At 40.8% G+C, this 21,494-nt stretch overlaps 1 protein-coding gene and 4 long non-coding RNA genes across 5 annotated transcripts; 3 read left to right on the top strand and 2 right to left on the bottom strand.

Annotated features, from left to right (window-relative positions):
- Positions 1 to 413: 413 nt before the first annotated feature.
- LOC110964884 (oocyte zinc finger protein XlCOF6.1-like) lies at positions 414 to 6,164 on the top strand. The gene is made up of 3 exons (XM_022213730.2): positions 414 to 607; positions 1,028 to 1,149; positions 1,962 to 6,164. Exon 3 carries the CDS (start codon positions 2,161 to 2,163, stop codon positions 3,388 to 3,390), a length of 1,230 nt encoding a protein of 409 aa, XP_022069422.2. The 5' UTR covers positions 414 to 607; positions 1,028 to 1,149; positions 1,962 to 2,160; the 3' UTR covers positions 3,391 to 6,164.
- A 284-nt stretch (positions 6,165 to 6,448) lies between these two features.
- Positions 6,449 to 7,595, top strand: LOC127531152 (uncharacterized). Its single transcript, XR_007938133.1, has 2 exons — positions 6,449 to 7,010; positions 7,187 to 7,595. It is a non-coding gene; the product is annotated as an uncharacterized LOC127531152 (long non-coding RNA).
- A 2,107-nt stretch (positions 7,596 to 9,702) lies between these two features.
- On the bottom strand, positions 9,703 to 13,940 carry LOC127531153 (uncharacterized). The gene is made up of 3 exons (XR_007938137.1): positions 13,817 to 13,940; positions 10,238 to 10,356; positions 9,703 to 9,918 (listed from the first exon to the last, which is right to left on the bottom strand). It is a non-coding gene; the product is annotated as an uncharacterized LOC127531153 (long non-coding RNA).
- LOC127531150 (uncharacterized) lies at positions 13,929 to 15,640 on the top strand. Its single transcript, XR_007938131.1, has 3 exons — positions 13,929 to 14,530; positions 15,231 to 15,322; positions 15,422 to 15,640. It is a non-coding gene; the product is annotated as an uncharacterized LOC127531150 (long non-coding RNA).
- A 473-nt stretch (positions 15,641 to 16,113) lies between these two features.
- Positions 16,114 to 16,595, bottom strand: LOC127531154 (uncharacterized). The gene is made up of 2 exons (XR_007938138.1): positions 16,446 to 16,595; positions 16,114 to 16,306 (listed from the first exon to the last, which is right to left on the bottom strand). It is a non-coding gene; the product is annotated as an uncharacterized LOC127531154 (long non-coding RNA).
- Between the last annotated feature and the right edge of the window lie 4,899 nt (positions 16,596 to 21,494).

Raw genomic sequence — 21,494 nt, 5'->3', positions numbered from 1 at the left:
GTGGCTTCAAGCATTGGCTTAGACCCTTCAACAATTTTAGTGTGTTTCTGTTCTCTTATCTCCATCTCTTATCTGCTCTTTGGAAACACTTCCTGCATTTCAGCTAAAAAAGTCCCTGAATTTTTGTCGTGATTGTTGATCACAGCTGAGTCACAAATGGCTTCACAGTTGTGTAAAAAGGCACAGAAGTTTTTGCTTTTTACAGAATCTGATTGGAGTAAATAATTTATTTTTCATGAATTTTCCTTTGAGACATACAGAATAAAGTTGATTAATTCGTGAAAAGCTTACATTGGAGTCATTTTGCTGACAGAACGACAGATTAATAGTTAACGGGCGATGAGAAAGTTGAAAGTCCAATTATTCTACCTGTTTTTACAGTTCCTGACTTTTAAAAAGGGTGTAATTTCTAACACCCTCATGAAAATCTGTTGTCCAACTTTCTGTGAATGCAACTGAAGTGTCCGAGTGCAAGTGAAAGCAGCATCAGAGGACTAACGTCTGTTAGTGTAGCAGCCAGTTGATTGTAATCAGTACAGAAACGAGGGATCCTAGAAACAACCAAAAAAGAACTCTGGCACTAATTTAGCAGCATAAGAGACAAAGTGTAAGTGTTTTATCTTCTGTTGAGTGAATGCTTGATTTTAAGTTAACTATCTTGATGGAACGTTGATTTAAAGTGATTTAGAAATGGAAAGTCTGACCAGTGATCTATGAAACTGTTTTCACAAATCACTGTTCTGTGATCTGACTGTTCTGTTTCCCCTGAAAACTGTAAAAGACAAGTTGTAAGACAGACTATGCAAAATCTCTGTGTTGAAAATTATGAGTTATTCTAGTGAACAGAGGGCAAGTGTGTGAAGGAGTTGAGGGAGGAGTGAGCTCTGTGGGAAACTAGAATACAAACGAGGGGAAGTGCCTTTACAGACAGTTTTTACTGGACATCGCTGGAGTTTGATTATTAGCTCCAACTAGGCTGCAAAACTACACTGAAGGACTAACGGAATATTTTCTTTAACCCAAACAGAAGACGAATTATTGCAGAGCATATCTGGAGTTGGGATTTTCATCTCTCCCTGGAGGAAAGGAGGACTTTACTGTGGACTCAGATCTGGTACTGGGTTTTAGTGACGGATTCTCCTGGATCAGGTTGGGATGAATCTAACATAAATGCTCAGCTCAGTTATTATCCAAATTCCTAAAGCACCACTAGTTTTGAACTCAGCTGTTACAATCATTTCAAAGCTGTTGCTTTGCCCGTACGACAAATTTGCACAAAAAAAATGTCCGGATTTCTAACTTTAATTTGAGGTTGAATATTTATTGATGTAGTAAAAAGTTAGGTGAAGTCATGATTCGTAAAAGTTGGACCACTAATCCTGTACCATGGATTACCAGAGATCTAACTTTACATTCCACAAATAGAAAAACATTGAAATCAACACAATTTTACAAATGTCAGTGTCAATATAAAGATCTTGAACCGCTTCCCTTTTTCATTTGTTTCCATACTTCTCTCCTCTCTCTTCTGTGTAAACACTACCTGCAGTTCAGCCAAAAAGTTCCTGAAGTTTTGAGACGTGATTGTTGGTCGCTGCTGAGTCACTCATGGTGTCATAGATGTGCCGAGAACTGCAGAAATTTTATTTTTTTATGGAATATTTCCAGAGCAAAGTATGTTTTTGGTAACATTTTATTTGAGACATAGAATAAAGCGATTATGATGAAACTTCTTGGTTTTAAACTTAAGACTCACATGCAAGGTGATGTTCCATCAAATTTTATTTAGATTTGGATTCAAATAATGAGCAGGATGTATACTGCTCATCATTACCCTCCAAATTTACAATGAGGTTACCTAATATTTATATGTCGTTTTTTAAGAGTTGCACTGAACTCATTACCATACCACTGGTTTATGAGTGAATATCTAATCCATATTGTACCTGTGTTCCCTGCAGATGTGCAGCAGCTGGTGATTAAAGAAGAGGTTCCCCATGAACAGAGCTCCAGTTTGGACCAGCAGGATCCAGAGTTCATCCCCATAAAGGAGGAACAGGAAGAACTGTGGACCAGTCAAGACAGAGAGCAGTTATTGGGGAAGAAGAGACTGATATCAGCAGGTTTTCATTCACTTCATTCCTGTGAAAAGTGACAGCAATGAAGACAAAATCTCAGTCTTCACAGCTTCATCAGAGCCAAATGAAAGAAAACAGAGAGGAAAGAAACAGCTCAGCTAAACAGATGACAACAGACACTGATGGAGACGACTGTGGAGGACCAGAACCGACCAGGAACCCAGATTCAAAGACTCATTTTCAACCAAATGCTGATGGAAAATCTTCAGACTCATCTGAAACTGAAGTCAGTGATGATGAGGAAGATGAAGAGGAGGAGCAGGATGAGTGGCAGGAACCATTGTCAGATTCTGACCCTGAAACTGAAGACAGTGAAGATGATTGGAAGGAGACCAGAGGAGCTATGTCAGGTGGAAGTAATAATGTGAGTTGTAACACTAAGAAAAAATCCTTTAGCTGCTCTGAGTGTGATAAACACTTTACCAACAAACAGTCTCTTTCTAAACACAAGGCATGTCATTCAGGAAAAAGCTCTTCCAACTGTTCAGATAATGAGAAATGTTTTAGAGTGGAGCAAAATGGGAACTCCAAGAAAAAGGGACGGAAAGTAATTGCCTGTAAAGAATGTGGTAAAACATTTTCATGTAGTTCTAATTTTAAGGTGCACCTGTCAGCTCACAGAGGAGAAAAACTATTTGGCTGCGATATTTGTGGTGCAAGATTTAGTCGGGATGTATCTCTGAAGAGACACATGATGGACCACACAGGAGAAAGACCGTTTGGCTGTGACGTTTGTGGTCAAAGATTTCTTGTTAAAGCAGACCTTAAGACACACATGACTATTCACACAGGAGAGAAACCATTTGGTTGTGATACGTGTGGTAGAAAATTTAGACGTAAGCCTGATCTTACGGCACACAAGAGAGGCCACACTGGAGAGAAACCATTTGGTTGTGGTGATTGTGGTGCCAGATTTTCTCGACAGGGATCTCTGAACAGACACATGACAATCCACTCAGGAGCAAAGCCATTTCGTTGTGTTGATTGCGGTAAAAGATTTAACCGAAGTACACATCTTACAAGTCACAAGAGAGTTCACACAGGAAATAAGAAAAGATTCACCGAAGGAGAGAGACCGTTTGCTTGTGACGAGTGTGGTCAAAGTTTTAAGCTAAAGCCACATCTTGACAGACACATGAGAGTTCACACAGGAGAGAAACCATTTCAATGTGATGATTGCAGCAAAAAAATTACACGACTGGGAAATCTACTGAGTCACATGAAGACGATACACAAAATAGAAAATGCATAGCTGCAGGGCTTGTAGTGAATGATTGAAAGCTTCAAGATTAAATGCTTAAAAGCAGCATACATTAAAACAAAGTCCACTGTAGTGGCTCTACAACCTGCTCTACTCTACATCGTCCCTGTTGTTTAATTTTCCTGCAGTAGTCTGGACCCAAAATGAACCCTGCTGCTGTCGCTCAATAAAATGTGCCATATCAGTGGACTTATACTACCCCTGCTTGTGCTTATGTGAAGTTTAATGATATATTTTTCTTTGTGGATGATGAGTAGTCGCTTTGACCAAAGCTAATTCGGATCCTAATGAATAAGAAATATATTTTTGTTATTGGTTTCGTGACTCCAAACCAAAAATGAGTCACTGAGAGACTAAGTTAGGGAGTATTGTACTGCTGACTCGCTGCACAAAAAACATAGCCGTTTCTGAGTTTCCGACTGTCGTATTTATTCAAAAAAATCACCGAACAAACCAGTAAAACAGGGCAAAACAAGGCAAGATGTTCAAAAGCTCAATTTGTAGCTGGGCGGTCAACAAAAAAATTTGACCTCCCTACTCACCCCCTCTCCATGCAGTCGCCGCGGTGAACAGGTGAATATCATGCCACTCAAACAAATCACTGCACTTCCGACCACACCCCCGTGACGTGAGTGAAAGGTGACAAACAGCTGATGCCAATACGACATTTACGCATATGGCACCTACAGTTGGTTAAGGTTGTTTAAAAGTCAATAAACTGTTCATATAGCACTGTTTGTTGTTGAGAATGTAAGTGCAACCTAAAAAATAAATCAGTTCTATTCAACCAATCTAAAGATCAGCCTCATTTAACATTCTGCACTGTCAATGAGAAAATCTCGATCATGATTACAGTCAAAGGTTAGTGTATCAATAGCCCAGATTTTGGATTTCTGAATGATAGAGATTGGCAGCAACCACATTTATGGAGCTTTAAATAGACCATCAAGCATCTGTTAAAGCAGCAAACACTTAACTAAAGAGATGGTAGATAGTGTGTGTAACGGTTGCATTTGGTTCTTGAAGATGTTTCACCGTTATCCAAGTAACTTCTTCATTTCTCACCGACTGGTGTTGAGTTCCAGGTATTTATGCTCACATGAAATCGCATGACTAACGGCCCAGTAATAAACCAAGCATGTCTGGAGGTGTGAATGGATGCGAAACTGCCAGGTGAGGGATCTCAAGACTGCATTATAAGTACCTGGTAGGTGGTGTTGCATATTAGCATAAATAGTGTCCACCACTCCTATCTTCAATAACCAGAATGTGAATTTTTGTCTTCAGAGGAGTGTCCTTTATTCTTTAGATTTTTAGTCTGCATGAAAGACTGAACAAGACAGCTGTTCGCTGCATAACTAGCATCTACTTAGCAGTCTGGTTGGTACTTCTGTATGGAATGGAAAGTTGGACATTGAACAACAAACTGAGAAAAAAAGATTAGAAGCATTTGAGATGTGGCGCTGCCGAAGAAAGTTAAACATCAGTTGGACGAGAAAGATCAGAATGCAAAGATTTTAGAAGTGATGAATGAGAAGTTCAGATTAATGGACACCATCAAGTTGAGAAAGGTTGCATTTTATTGTCACATCTTGAAAAACAATGAAATGTTGTTATTGAAGGCAGCATTAATGCAAAGAAAGAAGTAGGCATTTTTTTGTCAATAAAGATAATATTAAATGAATGATAAGTCCAGTCTAGATGTTGTTAATGTGGTAAATGACTATTCTAGCTATAAACGGCTGATTTTAATAGAATATCTCCATAGGGGTACAGAGCAACATTTCCAGCAACCATCACTCCTGTGTTCTAATGCTACATTGTGTTAGCTAATGGTGCTGAAAGGCTCATTGATGATTAGAAAACCCTTGTGCAGTTACGTCGCACATGGATAAAAATGGGAGTTTTCATGAGAATCATGACACTGTCTGGGTGACCCCAAATTCATTTCTTCTTCCATTTCCATACTCTTGCTTCTCAGTTCAATAACTCACAAAGTCCTTGTTGCTTCCAAATATACCAAATATTTAAAAAAAAAAAAAAAAAACAACAAGCAGAACTCACTTTTTCTGATGATACCAGTAGTTTTTCCCTGTAAAAAATTATTGTTGATTAATCCAGTTTTGAAATTACAAGACATTTCTACATTTTCACCATTGTAATTCTGACTTTACATGACAATTTGTGTTAAAAATAAACTAAAAACCTTGTTTGAATAACTTCAAAATGGTCAAAATGCCTCTAAATGTGTCCAAAATGACTTGCAAGTTGTCCAGACTTGTCCAAGCTTTTACCTGGGAACACCTCGGGATTCCCCAGGACGAGCTGAGGGGAGCTGCTTCATCTGCTGCCCCCACGACCCGGTCCTGGATTAGAGGAAGACGACGGATGGATGGATGGATGGATGGATGTAAAATCAAGAAGAGTGGAAATATGAGATCCCAGAAACAGCCACTCAGGCAGGACTCTGGCAGAAAAACAAGCGGAATGAAGGGACTCTATGTTACAAATATTACAACTCAATGATTTTATTACTGATACCTGTTAACTTTTTTGATTAAGTTAAATTATACACTATGATTCTTCTATTTTATGATTTTTTTATGATATAATCTGATGGGATGTAATAATTCTTTGATTGATGAGGTGGAAAAGTGCACGAGTTGGGACGGGGGAAAGTATGCTGTCATTACGTTTGTAAATTCAGTATGCTGTCATAGCATATGTAAAACCTGAAGGAAATTCAGCATATGGCATAAAATACGGACAGTCTTTTATCTCTTGTCACATTTTTTCTCACTGTGGATTCAGTTTTCACTGCGATAGAAAGTCCTGCACCTCTAAGGAAACAGAAAAACCATAAAGAAGGAGAGAGTACTCAGAGACGTCTTCATACAATATGAGACAGTTTTAATTCCATCAGCAAGTTTCTTTATCTGTTTTTCAAAAATTGAAAAGCACGTACACCATATTTTCAAGAACATGAACCCTTGTCACTGATACCGAGGGGGAAAAACATGGATCTCCATACTTTTTACATTTTTAGTGTGTTTCTGTTCTCTTATCTCTGTCTCTTATCTGCTCTTCGGAAACACTTCCTGCATTTCAGCTAAAAAAGTTCTTGAATTTTTGTCACGGGATTTTTGATCACAGCTGAGTCACAAATGGCTTCACAGTTGTGTGAAAAGGCACAGAATTTTTTGTTTTTTACAGAATCTTGTTGGAGTAAAAAATGATTTATTTTTCGTGAATTTTGATTTGAGGCATATAGAATAAAGTTGATCCATTTGTGAAAAGCTTAGATTGGAGTCATTTTACTGACAGAACGACAGATTAATAGTTAACGGACGGTCAGAACGTTGAAAATCCAATCATTCTATATGTTTTACTATTTCTGACGTTTAAAAAAATGGTGTAATTTCTGAAACCCTCATGAAATTCTGTTGTCCAATTTCCGCGAATGCAACTGAAGTGTCCGAGTGCAAGTGAAAGCAGCATCAGAGGACTAACGGCTGTTCGTGTTGCGGCCAGCTAACACAGAAACAAGAGATCCTAGAAACAACCAAAAAAGAACTCTGGCAGCATTTAGCAGCAAAAAGAGACAACAAAATGTAAGTAATTTATCAGGGAGGCAGATGTGGGCTCTGTGGGAAACGAGAATACAAACGGGGAGAAGTGCCTTTACAGACAGTTTTTACTGGACATCGCTGAAGTTGGATTATTAGCTCCAACTAGGCTGCAAAACTACACTGAAGGACTAATGGAATATTTTCTTTAACCCAAACAGAAGACGAATTATTGCAGAGCATATCTGGAGTTGGGATTTTCATCTCTCCCTGGAGGAAAGGAGGACTTTACTGTGGACTCGGATCTGGTACTGGGTTTTAGTGACGGATTCTCCTGGATCAGGTAGGGATGTGTAGTATCCGATCTGAGATATGTATTACTTAAAAAGTTAGTAAAATGGAATCTGTTTTTTTTTTCTTGTATCTGATATGAGTTGCTTGTTATATGTAGTGTCTGCTCTGGTGTGGTTCTTTGTCTCTTACCACAGATGGAACCTGAACTACACGTGCGACTAATTTTACCCATATCATTGGAATGTGTGTTTCTGTCTGGGAAGGTTTATGTTAAAGGTTCTTCTGTGTGTGGGAGATCGTAAAGTGCCGTGGGGCACCCATGTCTAGCTAGAAGATGGATGTGTTCCTTTGGGGATTTCAGAGCTGAGGGGTTCTATTCAAGGGTGGTTTTGTTTTGAGTAAGGGGTCTTCTGACATGAACCACATGTTGTAATTCTATCCTTTACCAGAAGGTATAAAAGCGACCTGACTTCTTTGTTCAGGGAGAGATTCTCTATTGGCTTTTGGATCCTCCACAGGCAAATCATGTTGCCTGTTCAGACACTGTCTTTATCATTCTGGGAGATGCTTGTATAGATAGTTTTCACTGACGTCACACTTCCGGGTCAGTAAGTAGCTCAGCGCCATGGTGAGTGGCAAACTTTGTTGAGTCCATTTGTTGGCTATGGCTGCCACTCAGCTGAAAAAGTATATTGGTGGTGGGGGGTGAGAAAAGGAGAGGTGATGGGGCTGTTTGAAGTCCAGAGGTGGTGGAGGATGGGGGGAGGAGGAGAGGTGCTTTTGGTGGTATAGAGCTGAGGTGTGAAGGAGGAACTGGCTGGTCAGTGCTTTGATGAGAGGGGGGAGGAGTGGGAGCAGAGTCAAACCTGTTAAAGAACAGATTCAGCTCATTGGCCCACTCCAGATCTCCTGCTGCAGCTCCTCTCTCATGGCCTCTGCTGTAACCAGAGATGGATCTCAGGTCTCTCCAGACCTCCCTTGTGTTATTGTTCTTCAGGTGAGATTCCATCTTGGTCCTGTAGCTGGCCTTGTCCGCCTTGATCTTCTTCTTTATCTTCTTCTGCACCCTCCTCAGCTCCTCTTTGTCCCCAGATCCAAAAACCTCCTCTTCTCCTTCAGCAGGGCCTTCAGTTCTGGGGTCACCCAGGCTTTGCTGCTAGAGAAATACCGCACTTTCCTGATCGGTACGATGTTCTCTGCACAGAAGTTAATGTAGTCCGTGATAGTGTCTGTCAGTGCATCGATGTCCTCCCCGTGTGGACCACATAGCACATCCCAGTCTGTGGTCTCAAAACAGTCCTGCAGCGCCTCAGTGGCCTCGTCAGACCACTTCTTCACATACCTTATGGTGGGGGGTTGTTTCTTCACCATCGGTATGTAAATGGGCTGCAGCCTCACCAGGTTGTGATCAGAGCGGCCCAGCGGGGGAGGGGGGAGGAGCTGTATGCATAGGTGTCAGTTTAGGGGGGGACGGTGGGGATGTAGGTGGTCTATTTGACATGCTGATTTCAACATGAAGTTCAACATCGTTAGGGGTTTGTAATTCATGGAAAAGTGTCGGCACAGCTCTCAAGCGGGTTTTATTCAATACATGAAAATTACTTAAAACATGAAATAACTGTTATGCATTTCATAGTAGCATACCAAAAGCAACATCAGTTACAGTCATCATCCCAAGCACTTCTCAAAAGTCACTTTTGCCAGTCTCCATCCCCCCACTTTTAAAAACAAACTGACGCCCTTGGCTGTATGCATCTTTGATTTTTGCATACAGCAGGTCCAGGGTTTTACTGTCTCTGGCAGGTCACGTACTGAGTGAACGTGGGGAGAGTGGCAGAGAGTGATGCATGATTAAAGTCTCCTGAGATGATAATAAGAGAACGAGGGTGAGATGTTTGCAGCTGGGACACTTCACTGTGGATGAGTTCACAGGCTGCAGCCGCATCAGCCGAGGGAGAGATGTACACAATAACAACTATTACATGTGAAAACTCCCGAGACAGATAGAACGGATGCAGACTGACCGCCAGTAATTCTACATCCTTAGTGCTGAGCCGCTGTTTTACGCTAATCTGCCCAGCATTACACCATCTCTCATTCACATACATCGCCAGGCCCCCTCCCTTCCTCTTACCACTCTCCTTCACGTCGGACGACTATCATGGATTACCGGGGATCTAACATTACATTGTAAATATTGAAAAAAAATTGAAATCAACACATTTTTATCAATGTCAACGGAAACATATTGAACTATTCACCTTTTTCATTTGTTTCCACACTTCTCTCTTGTCTGTGTAAACACTGCCTGCAGTTCAGCCGAAAAGTTCTGGAAGTTTTGAGACGTGGTTGTTGGTCGCTGCTGAGTCATTCGTGATTTCATAGATGCGCTGAGTACTGCAGAAGGTTTTGCTTTTTTAAAGAATATTGTCAAAACAAACTATTTACTTTTGGTGAATTTTTATTTGTGATGTACAATCAAGTGATTATGATAAAATCTCTTGGTTTAAAGCTTAGATTTGGATCATTTTTCTGATAGAAAAGCACATCATAGATGATTAGTTCAAGGATTGTTAGAAATCTGACAATAATTTCTGTTTGTACACTTCTGACTTGTACTCTGTTTAAATTTATTCCAGTTATGTCTCTCTTTCCAGTGCTGAAAAATGAAGAGATTTAAAATTAACATTTCAATTTGAAACAATGCAATTAGCAAAACACAAAAGTTGCAGTTTAGAGTTTATGTTATGCAGACTGTTAGACTTTTGATTGTGACTCAAATGTAAGGTAATGCTCTATCAAATTGTATTCAGATTTGAATTCAAATAATGAGCAGGATGTATACCGCTCATTATTACCCTCCAAATTTACATCTAGGTTATCCAGTATCCTAATATTTATATCACATTGTTGAAGAGTTGCACTGAACTGATAAACATACCACTGGTTTATGTGTGAATATCTAATCCATATTTTACCTGTGTTCCCTGCAGATGTGCAGTAGCTGGTGATTAAAGAAGAGGTTCCCCATGAACAGAGCTCCGGTTTGGACCAGCAGGATCCAGAGTTCATCCCTATAAAGGAGGAACAGGAGGAACTGTGGACCAGTCAGGACAGAGAGCAGTTATTGGGGAAGAAGAGACTGATATCAGCAGGTTTTCATTCACTTCGTTCCTGTGAAAAGTGACAACAATGAAGACAAAATCTCACTTTTCACAGCTTCATCAGAGCCAAATGAAAGACAACAGAGAGGAAAGGAACAGCTCAGCTAAACAGATGACAACAGACACTGATGGAGACGACTGTGGAGGACCAGAACCGACCAGGAACCCAGATTCAAAGACTCATTTTCAACCAAATACTGATGGAAAATCTTCAGACTCTTTGGACACTGAAGTCAGTGATGATGAGGCAGATGAAGAGGAGGAGCAGGATGAGTGGCAGGAACCATTGTCAGATTCTGACCCGGAAACTGAAGACAGTGAAGATGATTGGAAGGAGACCAGAGCAGCTAAGTCAGGTAGAAATAGTAATGTGAGTTGTAACGGCAAGAAAAAATCCTTTAGCTGCACTCAGTGTGATAAACAGTTTACCAATAAGCAGTGTCTTTCTAAACACAGGGCATGTCATTCAGGAAAAAACTCTTCCAACTGTTCAGATAATGAGAAATGTTTTAGAGTGGAGCAAAGTGGGAACTCCAAGAAAAAGGGACGGAAAGTAATTGGCTGTAAAGAATGTGGAAAAACATTTGCATGTAGTTCTGATTTTAAGGTGCACCTGTCAGCTCACAGAGGAGAAAAACTATTTGGCTGCGATATTTGTGGTGCAAGATTTAGTCGGGATGTATCTCTGAAGAGACACATGATGGACCACACAGGAGAAAGACCGTTTGGCTGTGACGTTTGTGGTCGAAGATTTCCCCGAAAAGCAGCTCTGAAGAGACACATAACCATTCACACAGGAGAGAAACCCTTTGGTTGCGATACATGCAGTAAAAAATTTAGCTTAAAGCATTGTCTTTTTAGACACATGAGAAGTCACACCGGAGAGAAACCATTTGGTTGTGGTGATTGTGGCGCCAGATTTACTCAACAGGTATCTCTGAACAGACACATGACAATCCACTCAGGAACAAAGCCATTTCATTGTGATGATTGTGGGAAAAAATTTATATCGCGACAAAATCTACACAGTCACATGACAAGCCACTCAGGAGCAAAGCCGTTTCCTTGTTTTGATTGTGGGAAAAGATTTAGCCAAAGTTGCCATCTTATGCGCCACAAGAGAATTCACACAGAAAGAGAGAAACCATTTGGCTGTGGTGATTGTGGTGCCAGATTTTCTCGACAGGAACATCTGAAGAGACACATGACAATCCACTCAGGACCAAAGCCGTTTTGTTGTAACGAATGTGGTAAAAATTTTACACGAAAGTCACATCTTGATAGACACGTGAGACTTCACACAGGACAAAAACTATTTCAGTGTGATGATTGTGAGGAACATTTTACATTGCGGCAAAATCTGCAGCGTCACAGGAAGAGGAGACACAAAATAGAAACCGCATAGTTGCAGGGCTTGTAATGAATGATTAATTATCATATATTGGTAAGAACCACAGCTCTAACAATGCTTAAAAGCAGCAAACATTAAAACAAATCCCACTGTAGTGACTCTACAACCTGCTCTACTCTACATTGTCCCAGTTGGTTAATTTACCTGCAGTAGACTAGACCCAGCATGAACCCTGCTACTGTCTCTCAATAAAATGGGTCATATCAGTGGACTTATAGTACCCCTGCTTGTGCTTAAGTGAAGTTTAATGATGTATTTTTCTTTGTGGATGATGAGGAGCTGCTGTGACAGAAGCTAATTCGGATCCTAATGAAAAAGAAATACATTTTTGTTTGTGGTTAAGATTGTTTAAAAGCCTCTAAATTGTTACTATAGCACTGTTTTTGTTGTTGAGAATGTAAATGCAACCTAAAAAATAAATCAATTCTATTCAACCAATCTAAAGATCAGCCTCATTAAACATTCTGCACTGTCACTGAGAAACTCTCTATTATGATTACAGTCAAAACATTAGCATATCAATCGCCCAGATTGTGGAGTTCTGAATAGAGATTGGCAGCAACCACATTTATGGAGCATTAAATAGACCATCAAGCATCTGTTAGGAGCAAACATTTAACTAAAGAGATGGTAGATAGTGTGTGTAACGGTTGCATTTGGTTCTTGAAGATGTTTCACCGTCATCCAAGTAACTTCTTCAGTTCTCACTGACTGGTGTTGAGTTCCAGGTATTTATGCTCGCGTGAAATCATGTGACTCACGGCCCAGTAATAAACCAAGCATGTCTGGAGGTGTGAATGGATGCGAAACTGCCAGGTGAGGGATCTCAAGACTGCATTATAAGTACCTGGTAGGTGATGTTGCATATTAGCATAAATGGCATCCATCCCTCCTCTCTTAAATGACCAGATTATGAATTTTTGTCTTCAGAGGAGTGTCCTTCATGCTGTACATGTTTAGTCTGCATGAAAGACTGAACAAGACAGCTGTTTGCAACATAGCTAGCATCTACTTAGTGGTCTGGTTGGTGCCTCTGTATGGGATGGAAACTTGGACATTAAACAAAGAACTGAAAAAAAGATTTGAAGCATTTGAGATGTGGTGCTGGAGAAGAAAGATCAGAATGCAAAGGATTTGGAAATGGTGAACGGGAATTAAAGGTTAATGGACACCGTCAAGTTGAGAAAGGTTGCGTATTGTGGTCGCATCTTGAGAAACAATGATTTGTTGTTATTGAAGGAAGCGTCAATGGAAAGAAAGGGATATGCATTTTTTTTTAATGAAGATAACATTAAATGAATGATAACTCCAGTGCAGACATTGTTAATGTGGTACATGATTATTCAAGCTGGAAATGACTGATTTTTAATGGAATATCTGTAATATCTCCATAGGGGTACAGAGGAACATTTCCAGCAACCATCACTCCTGTGTTCTAATGCTACATTGTGTAGAATTTCTTAATATATGTTTCTAAGGGTTAAATAGTTTCTCCACCAATTATAGCTGTTTGTCCACCAATAGAATGTAGGATTAATGTTTTCTCAAATGAGGTTAAGGTTTTTTTATGCAGAGTTATTACATAGTCTACCTGATATTTGACCAGCAAAGTATTTGGATTAGACAAATATGATAATCAGCACATTAAACACTTCTTGTTGTGCTGTCAAGAAGAGCTTATAACGGGAATTATTTAGCTTGACAGGTTATGTATAAAATTGAGGTAGCTGGAATCTATACAAGTTAGGGACCAAAATGTGAACAAAACAACTGAGGCACTGAACTTATATTTATGTACATTTATTAAACTAAACAATAACAACAATAACACACATTATGGCAAACAACAACAACACAAAACATATGCAGAGGGTTAAATGTGAATGAGGGGAAAAGGAAGGAAGAGAACATAATATTTTAACGTAACACTGGGATTAATATTACGCTTGAAATATGATGTTCTGAGGAAAATTAGACCACACCTGAAAGCAGCCATCAATTTGATGACGGGGGGACTCTATGCAAGGACTCCTGGGTTAAGAAGACTCAAAACCCCCTTTCCGACCAAGGCACTTCCGGTTTGAGATTGGAGTCGTCGCCCGATTCAGCCCCGGGTTTTTGTTTTTCGGCAGGCGGTGGGCCGCCTCCGGGCTCCAAAAACTGGGACTCGCACTGGCCCCAAGCCGTTGCTGGGCCAGAGGTGGACTGAGGTGAGAGCCCAGTACGTCAGGGGCTGGGGCTGTTACAGTGACCGACCGTCAACAGCGTAAACAGAAGCGCCATTTTTAAACAGCTGAGCGAGCAGCAGTAATGTTCAGTGTTTCTGTTTTTAAAAACGGTAAATATAGAAGCAAAATCCAAGCAGCAACGGTATGAGGAGGAGACCCAAAGCTTCCTGTAACTGTGGTCTTCATATGAAATTCAGTGGAAGTTAGAGGGAGCCTTTTGGACCACACCAGTGTTCGAAACAATCCAGAGATGGCTTCAGCTGTACGGACGGAACCTGACTAACTCCTCAACAACTAAAAAGCTCATAAATTACTACAAGGACCAGAAAAGGCAGCCGGGATGCAGCAGTTTTTGGCCAAAAAGAGCCCCCATTTTGACCTGCTGCATTCCGTGATTCCAACCGGGTCCAACCAGCGACAGCTGAGCAGGAGTTGATGCAGGCCGCTGTACCACCGATCCTGATCCTGGTAAGTTTTATTTCTTAAACACCCTGCTTTTAGCCGACTATGAATACGCTAGCTACAACACTCCCACATCAATATTATGAACGTTACGCCAGCTAACGTGGTCCGGACACAGGATCAGTGATCAGAGGTCGACTATTGTTTGCTAACCAGTTAGCCGCTGCTAAGCTAACAAGCTACGAAAAACGTCTTATAAAACCTGAGAAAAGCATCAGCAATATTTCATTACCAGACCTGTATTCAGAACCTCCCACGTTGTTACACAATGACCCATCAATCATATTGCTGAACTATATGATAATCATATAAATTTCCCTTGAAGAACTAATAAACTGTTTAACATTATTAATCCGAGTCTAAAACTTATTCAAAAGATCAAATTAACACAATGAAGTGAGGAATACTGGTAATGTGCAGCTATTTTTATAATTTCAAGGTAAAATGCTGATTGTTCTGTGATTTTCCAGCTTTGCAGATGTGGAAATTCAATGCATGCATTTCTTATACACAGCTTTCTTTGATGGTTTTTAGTTGTTGCTCAAATATATCAAGGCATTTAGCACTGCTGGAAATTATTACAGGCATTTTTTGTAACATTTTCTAACATCGTACGGACAAATTAATAATTAATTGAGAAAATGGTTTTAAATTGCAGATGCTATCAACAACATGTCTTGTTCATTTTATTTATTTGTCGGCCTAGGATGATGAGGTTACCAGGATCACTACTCTGCAGCTTACTGGTTCCGTCCTGCAGCTCCTCCACGCCGTCCTCCTCTCAACAGACTAAATTTAGTAAGATCTTTTTAGACTATGCAGACATCAACATGATCAATATGTTATCTTGTGGCCCATAATTACTGACAACTAATGCTGCTTGGGTACTTTATGCAGGATAAAGGAAGCAGGATGCTACTGTGGATCTGCTGCAGTATCTGGAGACGTCAGAGGAACGGTTCTTGGAACAGATCTGAAGACACCGAGACCTGACCACTGCCCTGCTCCAGAACATCCAGAGGACGGATGGAAATTCAAGCACCTTGGCTGGACTGATGGGATGCATGGTGTCGGTGCTGGAGGGACTGTCACAGAAATAAACTGCATTGTCCACTATTCCTGCCTTTTTTTTTTTTTTTTTAGAAAAATAATTTTTTGTAAATTCTTTTCCTTCTTAGCTATTTAAGTACACTGGTATTTTACTCTTGCACTTAAGGTGAATACAAATATATTTGTGATGAAAGATGTGTGTTTTGTCTATAATCTACAGAGATTTTATTCAGTGTTAAGTGCACACTTCTACATACACACATTTTGACAGATAATCAGTTGTGCTTTTCAAGCAGATTTCTATCTGAAACATATCAGCAACGTATGTTGTTTTTTACAACATATGTCACACCAAGCTAGATAAACTGCACTACTGCAGCAGATGTATTATTTAAGTGTGCTTACATTACATGTCTACATGCACTACTCACAAAAAGTTACTCAACTTTAGGTGAAATTTATGAAAATTGTAAAAATTAATGCTATGGTGATATTAAATCATGAAAGTAGGGCATTTAAGTAGAAACATGCAATAGGGATTTCCTCATCTCAAACAATTTATTGAAACAAAAGCTAACAGCAGTGAAGGGTATATCACAATAAAAATGTCTCATGACAGTTTGCATAGAACAGCAGCCTTCAGCTGAAATCCAGTACAGTTGTGTCCCACCAGTAGCGTGATCACGGATGTTCCCAGACAACAGCTGACGTCTGTCTCTTAATTAAGAACATCTATAAAGGTAAATATAGATACTATCATCAATTTATTGCGTTTGTTTAACCGCTATGTAATGGATGCAAACGTATTTGAGGCTAAGTAGCTAACGCTAACACGTTCACTGTTAAGAATCAAAACATCTCTGACAGTTACCTGTCTTCTCAAACGTAATCGCCGTTACCCGTGACTACGACAAAGATAAGTAGCTACTAACAGCCAGATTATTTGTGTCTGGATCGCATTGTAGGCTGTAAAACTCAGGAACAGCACCACAATGTTTACGGTTGGCCACCATTGCGGAACGGCTACGCATGCAGTGACGTACTGACGTCTTGCGGTGACACAACGACGCTGCCGCAACTCGGCTCATAGCCGGTGGAAAAGCAAATGGGGATTTCGACGGCAAGAGACCTGAGCCAGACCCGCACCGGTCGTTACCTTGAACCAATGGTTCTCATCCGGTTCCCTTGGTGGAAATGAAGCAAAAGTGATGCTTTCAGATGTGGTCTTTTAAAGTGGGCCTTTGCATATCATTAACTCAGCAGGGGTCTGGTGCATGCTCCTTGTGTATTCGTGGCCGTTTGGTCCCTTTGTTGGCCTGATAGTGAGTGGGGGTTTAAACCAGTCTCTTGGTTAAGAAAGGCCTAATTTACATTCTGGAGGTCTGTGTGGAGGTATCCTCTAAAGTCTGATCTGGTCTCATGCTCCCCTGATCAAAGCAAGCCTCGTCTCCACTGCGGCTGTGAAGGTGTTAAATCTGTTCTTGTCCTGTTCTTGTGTAATCATGACTGGTGGATCCTACAATGGTGTTAGCTAATGGTGTTGAAAGGCTAATTGATCATTTGAAAACTCGTGCAGTTATTTTAGCACGTGAAAAAAGTGTGAGTTTTCATGGAAAACGTGAAATTGTCTAGGTGACCCTAAAGTCATTTCTTTTTCCATTGCCATACTCTTGCTTCTCAGTTCAATAACTCACAAAGTCCTTGTTGCTTCCAAATGTGACAAATATCTGAACAACCAGCAGAACTCACTTTTTCTGATGATACCAGTAGTTTTTCCCTGTACAAATTATTGTCAATCAATCCAGTTTAGAAATTACAGGAAATTTCTGCTTTTACACTATCGTAATATGGTAAAAAAAAGAAGAGTGCCCACCTAAATCTATAAACAACCAGAACCTTCACAGTGCATTTCAGACTACTTAGCTAGCTAAGTAGCAGCGTTCTTTTAGAGCTGAAACGTAACTTTTGACCGCAAAACAACAAAGGTAAGACGTGCACAGAGATACAGCAGCATCTCACGCTGCCTCCTTTACAAAGGGCTCTCTCCTACAGAGTGTCCAAGCCAAATTTTTATTTGTCAAACAGGGAGCATTTGGTTCATGAATTACTTGGGACTTTCTGCTGTTAGCTGGGGGGCTGGAACAAACTTATTGTTACTATCAGCAGTAATGAATACTGTAGCACTGAGCAGCAACTTAAGGCAGGAATGACGAGAGATCTTGCAGTTAACACACCTGGGGCCTCATTTATAAAGCTTGCGTACGCACAAAACAGGGCTAGAAAGTGGCGTACGCCACTTTCTACGCAAAGGTTGTGATTTATAAAAACAAACTTGGCGTGAGAATGTGCGCACCGGTGCACCAACCTTGATTCTTGATGCTTCTTTACGCACAAAACAGGGCGTAAATCACAAACTTTGCGTAGAAAGTGGCGTACGCTGTGTTCGTTGTGATTTCTAAAAAAACTTGGCGTGAGAATGTGCGCACCGGTGCGCCAACTTTGATGCTTGCTTAAGCACATTTTGGAGACAGAGGGAACGGCAGTGCCGGAGGATGAAGTGGCGAATTGAAACCAGATTGATCTCAAACCTTTATTGTTATCACATATTAGACTTGTAGAGCCTGATAATCATAAACCCTCATTGTTGTAGATGTTCATATAGTGCGCCATTCGGCTGACGACTGTATTTGCAGAACTATGTTCATATATTAACAGGAGCGGATTGAACGTTATTTCATTCGGTCGTTTGACCGAAGGGCCGGTATCTGGGGCCGGTGCGGTGATCTTTATTAAATAATTTTGTTTACTCATCACCCGGCGCCTGTATGGCTCATCCATTTGTAGGGGTGGTCTCCGACGCAGTGGCTCGGGTTCGATTCCTGCCTGCGGCACTTCTATGCATGTCTTCCCCCTACTCTTCTCCCCATTTCCTGTCACTCTTCACTGCAACTATCACAGTAAAAAGGCAAAAAAAAGTAAAGAATTTTGTTTATTTATCCATATGCGGCCGAATGGGATGAGCGTCCAACCATTAATCAGCCCTGTACAGGCACACAGGCACACATGCTTCACACCACAACTCCAGAGTGAAGATGAATTTCTCTATGTGAACCGAAAAAATGCACATTCAATCAGTGTGCAAATTATTTGTACATCGGACATGATCATAACAAATTTAGTGGCAGGGTGGCTTGGGTCAACACATGATTCATTCAACCTGACGCACAGCAGTGAAAAGACTGCTGGCCGGCGCTTCGTAAAATGCCGTGGATCAGCAGCTTATTTATATACAGATACATTCATGAGTTACTTTGCATTGACCATTCATGGTAAAATGTGGGTGTGTTGTGGGCGGAATGTGAGGTGGATCCACCTGTGCAATCTTCCAGCTGGTGTGTGATTTATCAAGAAATAGCATGCAGCTGTGCTTACGCGAAGTTTTATAAATCAGGGGCGAGGGGCATACGCCCTTTTCGTATTATCGGCGTACGCAAACTTTAGTATGGATCCTACGCAATGTTTTATAAATGAGGCCCCTGGGCTTTATAGACCTTTTTCCGAAATGTCATCATCGAACGTCACCGCCGGTCACCGCCCCTAGCAACGCGATTCCGCCATTTTAAGAGGGGTATGCTTTTGCCTTGACGACCATTACTTTCCCACGTTTCCCTCCCGATTTGAACGACCAAAAGCAGATATGCCCAAAACCTGCGCTGTTTTTGGCTGTAGTTCTCAGTCATGGAGCAACAAGAACATTTCCTTTTACAGGATTCCGACTGAAAAGGGCCAGAAAAGGACTTTATGGCTCAAAGCATTGAGGCGGATTAACAATAATGGAACCACATGGAGCCCACAGTCAAAATGGTCCTATGCTTGCAGTCAGCATTTCGTCAATGGTATGTTGTGTTTCATGAAATTATTACCCCTTAACTGATTTTCTGAAATTATTAATTAATAAGCTGAACCCGTTGCGCTTCAGTGTTCCGCCCGCGGTACAGTTTGAGATCTGCATAAGCAATTTGCTAAATGTCTGAAATTGCAAACGCGATTATACAAACACTATACGCCGATGGAAAGCTTAGATTCTCATGAATCCGCCGGTATAAACCACTTTCAGATATTATTACCACAGCGGGTGATATAACCATATTTGTCCGACAAACAACGAATATCCATCCATCCGTTCTCTATACACGGCTTCAACGTACACAGCGCGACTCATATTTCCGCCTTCATTATTACACACAGATGAAAATATTCCACAAAAAACGGCCATAATCCAACCTTGGACATCCAGACGAAACAAGCCAGTAACATATTTTGTCCAAAACATGTCTTGAAGTCGGTATATACTCCACGAATAGGTCGTTTTCAAGGAAATGCACGTCGCGATGCTTAGGCTAGTGCTAGCTGTGCTTCCCACAAAAAGTCAGGGGTCTTTCTACTCACATTGCTATTGTTAAACACTCCTAAACTCAATACTGAACAAGCAAGTCTCCCTTCTCTCCTCCCTTTCGTTCTGCTAACTACTATGCTGTAATCAGCAGCATTGTCCTCATTATTGTTAGCACCTCATACCCTTGGGCCTGGGGTGGTTAGAGCTCATTTACAGGTATCTGACTCTTAGTTTTGATAATGCACATCTAACTAATATACATGCACTACTTCCACTTGAAATTAAAAGGTGTAATGGCTCACCCCGTTAGCTTAACATTAGCTTAGCATAGCGGAGCTGGTGTAGCCGTATCTTACAAGTCATTTATCATTCTGACATTGGCCTGTATGCACAAAAACATATAAATATAAGCATACCTCAAAGTAAACGTATGAGTCCAGGCTTTTATAAGTCTTCATCTTCTCCATTGTGTGGACGCCTGGGCTGTTGATAAGGTACTCGTAAATGGAGTGCCATTGAAGATCTGGCCACGTAGTAGGGTCGTTTTCCCATGAAACCAGAGGAATTTGGTACGGACATGACTGCAAACCAACGAGTTCTAATTTTTCTTGATACCGTACCTTGGCTTTTGGCTCAAGATTTCCGAAATAATCAGCAGACATTGTTCTCCTGGTCAAAACTGCGCGGTTTCGGCGGTCAAATCGCGGTTGCTAATGACTTTGTTGCCCCCTCTTAAAATGGTGGCATGCGTTGCTAAGGAAGGTATGGTCACGTGTCCCAGACTCTGACGTCATTGCGAAAAGGTCTATTGTCACCACTACAATAAGCACTCAGGAACTCACAGACACTGTACCGGCTCGCAGGCCGAGGTCACTCCCCCAACAACCCCCCTGAGTCACGGTACAATGTGAAAACAATGAACACACAAAATGAACTCAGAACGTAGAATTGGAACAACTAAAAGCAACCAGTAATAAAAGAACGTCTCGAACACACAAATAACCCCATAAAACAATCCCAAAGAACACATAACTTCCCATGATGCCTAGCGGTCCCCCCACCTGGAACACAGTCACTCGCCGCAGCGACCCCAGTGGCACCCCCCACAGCCGCTACAATACTTACTCTTCTGAAAACATTTCGTATATCTATTCTTGCTCACGTTCTTCTCCTAATGCTGCTCTAGTCGGTTCTATGTGCTCCTCCGGTATACACATGCTCCAGGTACCGAGTGGTTGCATGGAAAACGTGGACTGGATTTCAGTGATGTGGGCGTGCTCTATATGAACAAGTGGAATGGACTGAATAAAGACGCACTAACTCGGACTCCCCTCCTTCCATTATGAAGTGAAGAGAAACTATGATTTATTATCATATTTAGGTTAATAATGACTGGTTATGTGATTATTTATTTAAACTCATATTGTGGCCACATTATATTGAAATTTTCGGCACTTTTTTGTAAAAAAAAACCCTTTTTTAAATGAATATAAAATTATTTAGGGGGCCTATTTTAGGGGGGAT

This window comes from Acanthochromis polyacanthus, chromosome 19, assembly GCF_021347895.1.
Source record: "Acanthochromis polyacanthus isolate Apoly-LR-REF ecotype Palm Island chromosome 19, KAUST_Apoly_ChrSc, whole genome shotgun sequence".
Classification (NCBI taxonomy): Eukaryota; Metazoa; Chordata; class Actinopteri; family Pomacentridae; genus Acanthochromis; species Acanthochromis polyacanthus.
This window is presented reverse-complemented; position numbering and strand designations above follow the sequence as displayed.